The 13,653-nt window shown below is 46.3% G+C and overlaps 1 protein-coding gene across 1 annotated transcript; it reads right to left on the bottom strand.

Moving 5' to 3' along the window:
- Positions 1 to 2,396: 2,396 nt before the first annotated feature.
- Positions 2,397 to 13,045, bottom strand: NDUFAB1 (NADH:ubiquinone oxidoreductase subunit AB1). The gene is made up of 5 exons (XM_084760223.1): positions 12,823 to 13,045; positions 8,323 to 8,445; positions 5,875 to 5,962; positions 3,404 to 3,503; positions 2,397 to 2,532 (listed from the first exon to the last, which is right to left on the bottom strand). Exons 1-4 carry the CDS (start codon positions 12,988 to 12,990, stop codon positions 3,412 to 3,414), a joined length of 471 nt encoding a protein of 156 aa, XP_084616349.1. The 5' UTR covers positions 12,991 to 13,045; the 3' UTR covers positions 2,397 to 2,532; positions 3,404 to 3,411.
- Positions 13,046 to 13,653: the final 608 nt, after the last annotated feature.

Genomic DNA, 13,653 nt, shown 5'->3' with positions numbered 1-13,653 from the left:
ATGGAACAGAATTCATGTTAGGCTTCAGCACATGAGGACCCATCCCAGGAACACAGGATCAGCTGTAACCCACGTGGCAGAGCGAGCCCTGGCTCCAGCATGGCATTTTCCTTTATGCATTTGCTCATCTTGTTTATCTGTTCATGCTCAAATTCCCCATGTCCCAAGTGGAAATGATGACCCACCTTAGAATCTGACCCTCATTAATTCCTGGTTTCAGTAGTAGCTCACCTGTGTGAACAGCTGAAACCAAGTCACTTAGAACCTTCTTCATCCATTACTTTATCCCAATCTCCAAATATTTTTTTTCTTTTCTTTTTTTAAAATGAGCTCTTGTAGTAACCATCAGGTCCACACTCTTCAGTCCAGCCTGGGTGTCTCAAGTCTTTGCCCTGCAGAAAGTCCCACAGTGGCCAGTAAGTTTCGTAGTCAGAATGTAAGCTCCTTCAGTGGACTGGCTGTAGCCACCCCTTAGCTGCAGGCTAAGGCTGTGCACTACAGGTTTCCTGAACCACAAGGTGGTTTCCCACCTTTTTTTTTTTTTTTTTTTTTTTTTTTTTTTTTTTGGAGACAGGATCTCATGGACCTAGTTGGTTTATGAACTTCTTAGGCAGCTAAGGTGCCAAATCGGGCAGCCACTTGCATTTTCACTCACTCCTACTTTGTTCTGTGCTGCCCTTCCTACACAGCCTACAAAAGTTGGCTTAGAGTGTTCATACCTTTGCAATACCACTTTCTTTTCTCATTAACAGCACATTTAGAAATTTACTTGTTAACCATTTATCTCTGTGATGTATGTTGATATTTCACTTTGGTACTCCCCCTCACACACCCCCCCCCCCCCCCCCCCCGTTTTGGTGTTTTATAGAAATAGGATCATGCTGCTTACTTTCATTGTTTTGAGACTAGGTGTTTTGTAGCTTAGGCTGGCCTTGAACTCTGTGTAGCCAAGCGTAATCTTGCACTTCCAATCCTTCCCCTCCATCTCCCAAAGACTGGGAGTATAGGGATGCCTGCTTATTTCCACTTAAAATAGTGATGTTTCCATAGTGTACAGACTTGTTTCTATTCAAGCAACCCCACCTAGTATTTGTTGTTACCTTTAAAGACAGTTCTTTCTTTCTTTCTTTCTTTATCTTATGTATACAGAGGGCATCAGATCACATTATAGATGGTTGTGAGCCACCATGTGGTTGCTGGGAACTGAACTCATGACCTTTGGAAGAGCAGTCAGTGCTCTTTTTTAAATTTTTTAAAAAAGATTTATTTATTATGTATACAGTGCTCTGCCTGCAAATACACCTGCTGGCCAGAAGAGGGCACCAAATCCCATTTTTTATATATGGTTGTGAGCCACCATGTGGTTGCTGGGAACTGAACTCAGGACCTCTGGAAGAGCAGTCGGTGCTCTTAACCTCTGAGCCATCTCTCAAGCCCACCCCCCCCACCCCCCCCAGTCAGTGCTCTTAGCCACTGAGCCAACTCTCCAGCAGCCTAGAGACAGTTCTTGAGATTATGGATGTGATCCACACCTTGGCAGACATCTAGTTACAAGTCCTCAGTATATTCCTTTTCAAATGCATAGTGAAGCTTTCTCCCATCTTTTGACAGATTTGACAGTTGAAAGAATGGTACTGTGAATGCCATTCAGTAGTTACCAGTTAGCTTTTTTCCCCCCTTAAATCATTTTAAAGTCAGCTGCTGGCATGCTTCACTCCTAAATATTTTGTACTTCCAGGCCGTACAGTTATTCTAATGGCTGCACCTAAGAAATTTAACCAGTTACCCCCAATGTCTTAGTGCTTTCTAGCTCCACGTTCCCAAAGTTACCATTTCTCTGGTCTTTGATTTAGAACAGTCATGCTGCCTTTTCCTGTGGCAGAAGTGCAGGCCTCACAGACTGCAGCCTTGTAGAGTCAGTCCTTCACCATCAGTCTGCATACAGGATTTTAGCAAGAACACCTGGTGGGTGACATGTCATTGGTACATCTGCACAGCTTGGCTTGCATTATTGTAGATACCGTCATAAATTTTAAAGGTCTCCCTGGATCTCCTGGTGGGACACTGCTGGGACTGTCTGGGGGATACAGTGAGGAGACTGAAGGGGCTGAACTAGAGGTATTTGGGGACAGGGCTGGTTTCAGGTCTTAATTTTTTTCAGTGCTGGGTGTAGTATATAGGGCTGTGTGCATTCTGAGCAAGTGTTCCTCCACTGAGCTCCATCCCCAGCCACAATAAAATTTAAAAATGAGGTGGGGCAGGGTGGTTCTAACCTATAATCTTAGAACTTGGGAGGCTGAGGCCGGAGGATCACTGTGAATTTGAGGTTAGTGTGTGTTAATGAGTTCAGGCCTGAATGAGACTTTCTCAAAAAAAGAAAGTGACTGAAGACAGAGAACTGTTTTGTAATAGATTTACTTTGAAAGGGTAAAACACTCAGACAATTTAAATAAAAGTTCAAAAGAACCACGGTTGGTCAGCCACCACTGGCGTGTCCTTGTCCTCGGAGTCCTCTCAGTGAGGAAGGTGGCTCTGCAATGACAAGAGAAGATGGGTTTCTTTTTGGTGTGTAGTTACTAATTTCAGGTGCCATCTTTAAGGTGCCCCGTGCACTGAAACTAAACATCCTAAGCACTGAGACAGGAGAGTTGAAACAACAGTGACTAGCAACTAAGGCTTACGCTGCCTATCTGCGGGCCTAGTTTGACCTTCACAAGGTCCTGATAGGGCCAGTCCTCAGTCCCACTTTACATGGGCTCAAATTCAGAGCTCAGCAGGTTGTCCAAGATGCCCAGGCTCACAGCACAGCCAACAGTCCAACCAACTTAGTCTGTCTCTTAGTTGTGAGCAACCCTGGGCCATCTGAGCAGGTGAGGCTTGCGCTGATGGGTGCCTGAGGGGACTGAGGTTTCTTTCTGAGTTACGACATGCAATATTTGTGTAAGACTGCTTTGAAAAAGATGGCCGAGACCTGTCCAGGAATGATGCTCTCAAGCCTCTCCTGAAGATACAGACCACTGCAAGGGTCAGGGCTCTGGATGGCAGGTAACCAGAGTGGTCTATATTTTATAACTAATGACAGTCAAGCACTGTCAACTTTTCTAAGTCTTGCTTCATTGAAGAACGGCATAAACAGACTGATCCTGGGCCAGGCGTGGTGGCACACGCCTTTAATCCCAGCACTCAGGAGGCAGAGGCAGAGGCAGGTGGGTCACTGTGAGTTTGAGGCCAGCCTGATCTATAAAGTGAGTCCAGGACAGCCAAGGCTACACAGAGGAACCCAGTCTGGAAAAAACAGAAAACAAACAAACAAACAAACAAACAAACAAAAAACCAAAACAGAACAAGAAAAAAAACCCAGAGTGACGTATGGGAGAACATGGTCTTACGTCAGATTATTTACCTGGTACTTTATTCATACACATCCTTCTTATCTGCAATGTAATCTACAATTTCTTGTGGACACATTAGCTTCTCTGCATCTATATCAGGAATTTCAAACCCTAAAATGAGGGGGAAATGGTAACAACATGTGAGCATGGACAAAGTAATCCCTGTAGAACTGATGCAAACACACGATACCCCTCCCGGCCCCTTTTGGGTCAGAGCCTCCTCACTAAGTTCCTCAGCCTGGCCCTGACATTTCAAGTAGTTGCAATTACAGATCTATGCCACCGGACTTGGCTTGCATTTGATCCTTTTGTTAATACCCACAATTCTGTTAAACAATTCCATTTTGTTTTTTAACTGGGAAGGCTTTAGAAATATGTGTTATCATGTTGGTCTTAAGTTTTCTTTAGAAAGTATTAACATAATAGAAAATTTCTCCTTCCCCAACAAAATACCATTTCTTTGTGTAACCGCGCAGGCTGTCCTGAACTTGCTCTGTAGACTAGGCTGGCCTCTACCTGAGTGCTGGGATTAAAGGTGTGACCTCCATGCCCAGCTGAAAATTTCTCCTTAAATACACAACTCAGTAGTTCCTATTGTATGATCACAGGTTATACAGCCATGGCAAAATCCAATTCCCCAAGAATCCACTCAGTTCCCTTAGAACAGTGGTTCTTAACCTTTGGGTCTCGACCCCTTTAAGGGTTGCATATCATATATTTACATTATGGTTCCTAACAGTAGCAAAATTACAGTTAGTGAAATAATAATTTTATGGTTGTGAGTCCCCTCATTATGAGGAACTGCATTAAAGGGCCACTGCTTCAGGAAGGTTTAGAATCACTGTCCTAGAACATTTTTATCATCCCTAAAAAGAAATGTAGTGTCATTAGTAAGTCACTCCTCCACCATCACAACCCTTGGTGGCTTTAGAAGTACTCTTGATATTTCATGCATGTGTATAGCATGTGATGAGGTGTTTGTGACTTACATCCTCAAAGGTCGGCCATGGCATACAGAGTGTGTATCCCTTAGTTCCTTGTCATGCAGTTGGTTTTGACATCCATTTGGTTTACTTTGGCTCAAACACTGCAGTGAGCACCTTCTGTGTGATCTCTCAGCAGTCCCAATCTTGAGGCTCCTACTACCGACACACTCATTTTACAGTGTGGGAAAGACTCTGAAGGTCTGCTCTGCTGGGTTGGACACACGTCCTTTGCTCCCGAGCTGAAGAGCTCCCCAAAAAGCTACTTTGGAATTTTATAAAGTCTCATTTGCACAGCAGACAGACCTTAATAAAAAACAACTTGGAGGAGGCATGGCACACACCACACTCAGACCTCAGCTGTGTGTCCTCAGCACAGCTTGTTACTACCGTCTAGCTGCTGTCATTGTAGCTCATGAAGAGCTGCAAGTGTCATCCAACTTTTGCCCTTGGTCCCATGCTCTCCCTGGCCTCTATTATTTCTAGTATGTGTAGAGGAATGTTATTTCAGAACATGGCTGCTTTGGCAAGAGAGCACACGTTCTAGGTCTGTGTGATCCGGCTGGAAAACAAACACACCTTTAATCCAGCAGACAGAGGTAAGCAGATCTGAGTTCAAGGCCAGCCTGGTATAGAGCAAGTATCAGGTAAAGAAAAACTTAGATCCAAGCCTGGTGGTGCATGCCTTTAATCCCAAACAAAAGTAAAGTTACTTTGTAGAAGGAAGCACCCATGTTTCAAAGTGATGTCTAATTTAGTGGCAGAAAAGGCGACAAATTAGAGGAGAATTGACAGAATCGGACACGCCCAACTCTCTTGAGAAGAGAGAGGAAAGGGCAGCTGCTTAGGCAGTTTTACCAGGACAGTAGTAGAGAGATGGGTTGCCAAAAGAGAACTCAGATGGAGACTGAACAGGCCAGAAAATGAGAAGCTGCCAGAAGATGAGAGCAGAATTAGTTTGAGGCCAAGCATAGCCAATTCCAGGCCGAGAGAGAAGCCAGATTAAATAAATCAGCTGGGAGAAGAGTTTGAGCCAGAAGAGCTGAACCAGTCAGCCCAGAGCTCAGAAAGAACAAGTAAGGGTGAGCTCATTAAGCAGGAAGTCTCAGAGGCTGAAAACATTCTAGGCCTAGACTGGATTGTATGGAGGCTAGAAGCTTCAAGGAATAGGCCTAAGTTAGCGACAGAAGCAGTAAATTCCTCAGACAACAAGTGAGCCAGGAGAATAAGAGTTCCTTTTACAAGTATGCATTCTGCCTGGCCTATGCTGTCCCTAATATTTACATCACCCAACAGTACGAAGACTGGGAAGTAGTGGCTGTTAATTGTTTCCACTAAAGCTGAATCCAGTCCAGACTCCAGTATTTCCTTCAGTTTAAACCATCTAAGAGTCACCTGCCTGGGCTACATAGCCTGATGTGTAGAGAGAGATCTTTTCTTAAATACAATAAAACAAAGACTCATAACATGCAGATCCAAAGCTATGGTAGATATGTTACCAAATTCGTCTTCCATGGCCATAATAATCTCCACTTGGTCCAAACTGTCTAAGCCCAGGTCCTTCATAAAGTGGGAATTTACTGAGAGCTGCAAGAAAGAAATACCAAACAAAATTTAACCCATGAAAGTATTTTGCTTCCCAAGACAACAAAGTATTACTTCATCATCATACAAAGAAGAGTTTAAAAGAGACATCAAGGCTTTAAATAACATGGTTTGTTTAACATAAATTGCAAGTACCTTCCAACGAGAAAATACAGTATTTCATTTGCTTATAATGTAGACTTAAAGATCACCAGGGAATATTCTTTAAAATACATGTTAAGGTCCTGAAGAGATGGCCCTGAGGACCTCAGTTCAGATCCCAGCATCCACTAACACCTGAGTGTCTGGTATATGCCTGTCCCCTCAGCTTTAGAGTGGACAGAGAGAGGAACATCACTGGACTTGCTGGCTTCCAGCCTAGCTGAAAAAGTGGGAGCCCCAGGGTCAGAGATGTTTGCTTCAAAATAGATAGGGATTGACAAAGGACATCTGATGACCTCGTGTCCTCGTGTGCACATACACAATCTGTTATAAAACTATGTTTAAAACAATCTCTCCCCACCCCCCTCTCTCTCACACCCATACCCACACACCCCAAATTCAGCTACTAAAGAAAAAAAATTGTTTACAAACCACCATGAAAAACTTCCAAGACTTAGCCAGCCAGGCATGGTGGCGCACGCCTTTAATCCCAGCACTAGGGAGGCAGAGGCAGGCAAATCTCTGTGAGTTCAAGGCTAGCCTGGCCTACACAGCGAGTCCAGGTCAGCCAGGGCTACACAGAAAAACCCTGTCTCGAAAACCAAACAAAAACAAACAAAACAAACAAACAAAAAAACCAAAAAAACTTCTAAGACTTAAGTTAAAAAAGAAAGAGCTGAGCCAGGCGTGGTGGCGCACGCCTTTAATCCCAGCACTTGGGAGGCAGAGGCAGGCAGATCGCTGTGAGTTCGAGGCCAGCCTGGTCTACAAAGTGAGTCTAGGACAGCCAAGGCTACACAGAGAAACCTTGTCTCGAAAAACGGAAAAAAAAAAAAAAAAGAAAGAAAGAAAGAAAGAAAGAAAGAGCTGGCCAGATGTGGGTGCACTCCTTTAATCCCAGCACTCAGGAGGCAGAGGCAGGTGGATCTCTAGTTTGAGGCCAGTCTGGTCTAGAGTTCCAGGACAGCCAAGGCTACACAGAGAAACCCTGTCTTGATAAAACAAAAAAGACAGACAGAAGCAAACCTCATGTGGTAGTGCACCTCTATAATCCCAGCACGCAGGAGGCTGAAGCTGAGAATGTGAGTTTTGGGCCAGCATGGATTACATAGTGAGACCCTGTCTTTCAAAACAAAAAAAGCAAGAAACAGAGGAATGTCTGGTATAAGTACCACCTGCGCTTTTCAGCAGGCTTATCCTTCTTTTTTAAAAACATGTTTATTATTACAATAGATACAATTCACATCTGACTAGCTTTGTTTCTCCTTTCCCCTCCCACACACATGTTCATTGGGCCGCTCCTTACATTTGAGCAGTCAGTGTACTTTCAGCACACTTGCCTAGCAGTTCACAGCAATGTGGTTAGGCCCTGCCATGGGGTAAGTGTGCGTTCCCCTGAACTGTACTCCCAGACCACTTGTGTTTTCGAAAGAGAGTGGGAGATATATGTAAATACTGTGGTGGTTTCATGAAGCGTCCCCCTTAAATCTTGGGCAGTTGAGTATTTGTTTCCCTGTTTGTGGCTATCTGGGAAGGATTAGTGGGTGCAGCCTTGTTGGAGGAGGTATGTTGCAGAGGCAAGATTTGAGGCATCAAAAGCCTCCTCCACTCCCAGCATGCTCTTTGCTTCCTATTTGTGGTTCAAGATGTAAGCTCCCAGCTACCTCTTCCCTGCCATGCCTGCCTGCCTACTGCTATTCTCCCTGCCGTGAGCCAACTGTAAGTCCTAAGTAAGCCCTTCCTTCTGTAGGCTGCCTTGGCCGTGGTGTTAATCACAGCAATAGAACGTGACTGAGACAAATACACATGCTATACACATATGTGCTTGACACCCTTATTGTGTCTCTCAGGAAGGATGCATAAGAAGCCAGTGTCTATACAAGGGCAATGTCAGTTTCCTAGTAGGGGAACGGGTTGGCTGGAAGCTGGGCAGACTTTTAATTGAATATTTGTTTGGATCCTATGTGATTAAACTTGCGAAAGGCTTAGCAGGTAAAGGTGCTTGCCACCAATCCTAATGGCCCCTGAGTTTAATCCCTGGACAGATATGGCAGAAGGAGAGAACTGACTGCTGAAAATTGTCCTCTGACTTCCTCATGGGGGTCGTGATATTATATACACATATACAAGTACACACGTACACACATACACACACAGGAAATAAAGGAAAAGATTTTTTTAAAAAAATTAAAACCAGTTACCTTTTCCGGGTCAATCTTGTCATAGAGTTTCAAGACATACAGAACTCTATCTTTGATCCCCTCTAATGTTAGTGGGGGTGCGTCACTGTACTGGCGGCACAAATGTGTGACCCTTCCAGGCACCTAGAACAAAGGCAGGAAGGAGAGACTCACTCAGTTGCAAATGTTTTTACATAAGTGCACATGCCTACAAGTATCGTTTAAAAAACTTACAGGTAAACTCTTTATTTGGGAGAGGTCAAAGGACAGCTGTGGAGTCAGTTCTCCCTCCCACTGTGTGAGTCCTGGAGACTCAGCTGAGGTCATCAGGTGTGGTGGCAGGTGCCTTTACCTGCCGAGCCACCTCACTACACCCACAGGTCTCTTTCACATAGCTTCCTGAGCTTTAAAGAACCCACATCATCTTATTCTCCAAGGTGGCCATTACTTTATACTGAGTCAAAGGACTGGGTCAACTCAGAAACTCTAGTATCAGAACAGGTGTCACTTGTCCTCAAAATCAGGACTGGTATCTCTGGCATTGGACGTTATCTTTTGTTGTTGTTTTTGTTTTTTTGAGACAGGGTTTCTCTGTGTAGCCTTGGCTGTCCTGGACTCACTTTGTAGACCAGACTGGCCTTGAACTCATAGTGATCCGCCTGCCTCTGCCTCCTGAGTGCTGGGATTAAAGGCGTGTGCTACCTCGCCCGGCTTGGACATCATCTTGTTCAGTAAGACTGTCATTAACATAAAAGGGTCACAGAAATGCTTAAGTTCCTGCATGGCAAGTTTAGCATGCCACGGCCTAGTCAGTGCACTGCCACATTCATCATCACACGGAGACAGAGCAAGCCACTGGAACCGCTGCCATGGTAGACAGAGGGTCTAATGTGGCTTTGGTGGGAGCTACAATAAATGAGACCAGCCCCCATCTCTGAGCCTCACAGCCCCATCTACTTCTCCGCCAGTGGGCATGGTCTAGAACCACCAGACATCGGAACCTTTCTGAGTGTCCTGATGATATCGCAAGTATCATCAACCTGCTTTATTCTCAGTTGGGTACTGCAGCCTTGACTAGATTTCACTTACCAAGTATGGAGGAGCACTGACCGTCTAAGGCATTTCCACAGAAAATGAATCTGCTTCAGGGCTTTTAATCCCAGGTGCTTGGGATGGGAGGCAGGAGGGGCAAGTTCAAGGCCAAGTGGGGCAATTTAGTGAGAACCTGTCTCAAAATAAGATGGGCAGAGATACAGTGGTAAAGCAATATTTTTCTTTTTATTTATTTATATATATAGGTGTTTTGTCTGCATGTACATTTGCCATTTGCACACCAGAAGGTATGGGATCCCATGGGGGTTCAGCTATAGACAGTAGCAAATTGACACCTGGGTGCTGGGAACTAAACTCAGGACCTCTGGAAGAACGGCCAGTGCTCTTCACCACTGTGCCATCTCTCCAGCCTGTGGCAGAGCAATTTACTTGGCATGTTTTAAACCCTGGGAGAGCAATTTACTTAGCATGTTTTAAACCCTGGGTTCAATCTTTAACACTAAAAGAGGGAAAAAAATATGGATCAGAGGGTAAAGGTGCCTGATAACCCAAGTTCAATTCCCAGAACCTGCATTGTGGAAAGAATACAGGCTCCCTCAAGCTATCCCCTGACCTTCACCTGCATGCTCACATACTAAGTTGTATGTATGTATGCATGCATGCATGCATGTGAGAGAAAACTGGGCTTGCTTGTTGGCACTCAGCTCCCTGAGCGTATCTATGAAAAATGATCTAGCCAGGGATGGTAATGCATGCCGTTAGTCCCAGCACTGAGGGAGGCAGAAACAGGCAGATTGCTATGAGTTCAAGGCCAGCCTGGTCTACAAAGTGAGTACAGGACAGACAAAGCTACACAGAGAAACCCTGTCTCAGAGAGGAGGGGAGGCGGGCGGGGATGACCTAAGCAGCTGTGGTGTCAAATATTTTAACCTCAGCACTTGAGAGGTTGAGGTAGGAACATCCAGAGTCCAGGCAGGCCTGAGTACAGCAGGAACTTACTTCAAAGCAAAACTGGACCAGTGTACGTCTCTTTACCAGGACATACTTACTTTGCAGCAAACTTATTTAATCAGCACACTGAGGAGATTAACTGGAGAGCTAGCCATACTGTCAGAGGTCTTGACAGGGACATAGCAGCAGAGCTACTCATCACAGTGACTTAAAGAGGCCACAAGTTAAACGAAGCAGGAGGGAATAAAGAGAATGAGGGAGAAGAAATGTTAATAGTATCCGAGGTAGGAGGCTCTAACAGGTCCTGTGTGCATACCAAGAAGGCATGGAAAAGAGATTAGAAACTACTAAGGGGCTGAGGGCTCGCCTAAGCACAAGTGAGTCCCCAGGTACAATTGCCAGCCGGAAGGGAAAGAAGGTGCAAGCCGACTTTACTGAGACGTGGTTCTGGGCTGCAGTCCTAGTGCTTGGGAGGCTGAGGCAGAGTACATATTCTCACCAGCCTGAGTTCCAGGTCCAGCCTGAGATAAAGTGAGACCCTATCTCAAAGACATCAAACCAAAACCATCAAGGGCTGCTGCGGACGGAGAGATGCAGAACTGTTGTGCTGGGCACATGCCCCAGGCCATGGGAAACCAGGCTGGGAGTGTCTGTTCGTGCACAGTTGCTTCTGTGGTCCACTAGGTGTCAGCAGTTCAACAGGCATCACTGGCAAGTTTCCACAGGGCCAGGTGAGTGCCCAAGGTTGGACTGCGGTACTATAAGCACTTTACACACCTTTAACAAAGAAACTGACACACGATGGTCCCCACGCGTTACCTCTTGGAGGGTCTAAACTGGTTCCTCTGGCTGACCTTTCCTATGGTCACCACGAGTTATCTCAGCTGTATTCCTCCCCAGCCTCACAGCATGCGACAGAAACCATCTCTAATCATCAAAGATGACACTGTCTGCAGTGGCTGAGCTGGCCGATGCTGACAAGTCTCCCTTAGACTCCATCGGCTCACCCGTCCTTCTTTCCGTATGGAAGCAGCTCCAACAGTCATCTCTGTCACTTGCCCACTGCAAACCTCAGGAACTGAGAACCTCAAACACTTGTTTGAAACAAACACACACCTCTTCAAAACTCTTCCTCACTCTACTTCTGCTCCATTTTCTGGGCTCTTGCCAGAAACTTCCAAGCTAACTTATTTCAATTGTCTAAGCTGGGTGACTGGGAGAAAGGTTTTATTTATTTATGTATTTTTATTTAACTATCATGCATACAGTGCGCTGCCTGCATGTACACCTGCAGGCCTGAAGCGGGCACCAGATCTCATTATAGATGGTTGTGAGTCACCACAGGGTTGCTGGGAACTGAACTCAGGACCTTTGGAGGTGCAGTCAGAAGCCATCTTCTCTCCAGCCCCTGAGAAAGGTTTCTTATACCTTCAGCAAACCTGGCTTACTTTTTCTTTCTCTGACTTGTGGAACATCCATATTTCAATAACAAGCCTGAAATATCTTGTGAACACTGTGCCTCTGCATCTGTGAATGAACATGATCAAAGCCATTCATAAGCTTTATAAAGTCGGTTAGCACCAACTTCAAATCATGGTCCAAGGCTCCACCCGGAAAGCCCACTAAAACACATACTTTCCAGGTCTACTGGACCGGTCTTCTGTTATAATCCTGATGATCTGCGTGCACAATGAAGTCTGCATTTCAGACGGATCTGAAATTAGTCTCTAGATCCAAACAGCAACTTCCCTGTCCCTGTAACACCTTTAGAATATCAGCCTTTTGGTATAGCCAGTGGGACAATGGCCTGCCTGTCCACTACACTGCCAGTGGATCTCGACCCTGGATGTAGAGCCTTGTTTCTTCGTGTAGCATGCAGGTGTGCCGACACCACTACCTCACAGTCTGTCCCACACATACTACTTCCTAGTCTGGGATGCACATGGGTAACTTAAAATGCCATGCCAGGGCTTGAAAGCAGAGGAACAAGTCAGAAGGGGACCGGGAAGAGGGCTAGCTAGTCTGCTGTTAGCCATCTGGGCTTGAAACCGACAACCACAGAGTATCTGCCTCACACTGGCTTCATCAAATATGCAAGCTACACACGACTTGTTTCCCATTCTCTCATCTCTGGAGAGGGCTACTGCAGGCAAGTGGCTTTTCCCTTGTGCTTTTCCTAGGAAGTGACCACAGTGATTGCCGTCCTCACAACTGACAATGACTGCAGTAGGTGCTCTGTTCGATCTCTCTCAACCACACGTCACTGCCACTCCGCACGGATGAGAGCTGGTGCCCAATTTTGTTGCTCAGTCTAGACTTCGTTAAAGTCTTGTACTCTAATAAAAAGGACACTGCCTCGAGACAAGGGTAAACCAAAACCGGCCAAGCAAACAGAGCTAGCTGTGTACCCCGGATCACCCCTGCAGCTGCTGTGCAGCTGGCTGCGGCCCCTCCCCCAGCCCGGGCGGTCCGGGTCCCTGACCCCTGGCCCGCCCCGGCAAAGTCACCGCGAGTCACCTGCGCGAGGGCCAAGGCAGGCTGCAGAGTTCCCGGTCTCCTGCGGATTCCCTCAGGACAGAAAGTGGTGCTGAGCGGCCGGGACAAGGCCAGAATGGGAAGTCGCGGTAGCGGCGCAAAGGCCATGGGCAGGCGGCGGACACAGGAGGAAAGGACACGAGCCGCCATGGCTACCCCAACCCAGGATGCACTGCGCCGTGGCCTCCCGCCGAAGCTGCAGCTAGCGCTGCACGCCGGCGACGTACAGAGCGGCGCTTAAGAGCTCCGCGGGCGCTGGCGGTCCCTGGCGGCTCCCGGCGGCGCTGCACCCACCTCCACCTGGAGGGCGAGGGCTACCGTGGTGAAACTGCACGAATTCCACTTATCCCTAAACACTGTCAACGATTCGAAAAGGAACTGACTTGTTTCTTCTCTCAGAGTTCTAAAATATATTGTTTTAAGAGTGTTGGCCCGCCGGGAGTGGTGGCGCATGCCTTTAATCCCAGCACTCCGGAGGCACAGGCAGGCGGATCTCTTTGAGTTCCATGACAGCCAGAGCCGCAGAGAAACTGTCTCGAAAAACCAGGAGTGTTGGCCGGTGATCTTGGCATGGTGGCAAACATCTTTAATGCCAGCACTCTAGAGGCAGGAGGATCTCTGAGTTAGAGGCCAGCCTGGTCTACAATGCAAGTTCCAAGCCAGCCTCTAACTCACAGCCATGTGCTTACATGTGTAAACTGAAGACTAATAAATGTGGACGTTTGACATAATAGTACATTTTTAAAATTTGATAATGCATGGTTGTAAGGAATTTGTCTAATATGCCCTAAACTATGGGTTCGGTCTGCAGTA

This window comes from Acomys minous (genome assembly GCF_964271855.1).
Source record: "Acomys minous genome assembly, chromosome: 2".
Lineage (NCBI taxonomy): Eukaryota > Metazoa > Chordata > Mammalia > Rodentia > Muridae > Acomys > Acomys minous.
Note: the sequence above shows the minus strand (reverse complement) of the source record. Positions and strands in the feature narration are given on the sequence as shown.

Coding starts and splice junctions, on each gene's coding strand:
- NDUFAB1 (XM_084760223.1), bottom strand. CDS start 12,990: ATGGCGGCTCGTGTCCTTTCCTCCTGTGTCCGCCGCCTGCCCATGGCC. Junction 8,446..12,822: donor CTGCCTTGGCCCTCGCGCAG/GTGACTCGCGGT, acceptor CCTTTGTTCTAG/GTGCCTGGAAGGGTCACACA. Junction 3,504..5,874: donor GGCCATGGAAGACGAATTTG/GTAACATATCTA, acceptor CCCTCATTTTAG/GGTTTGAAATTCCTGATATA.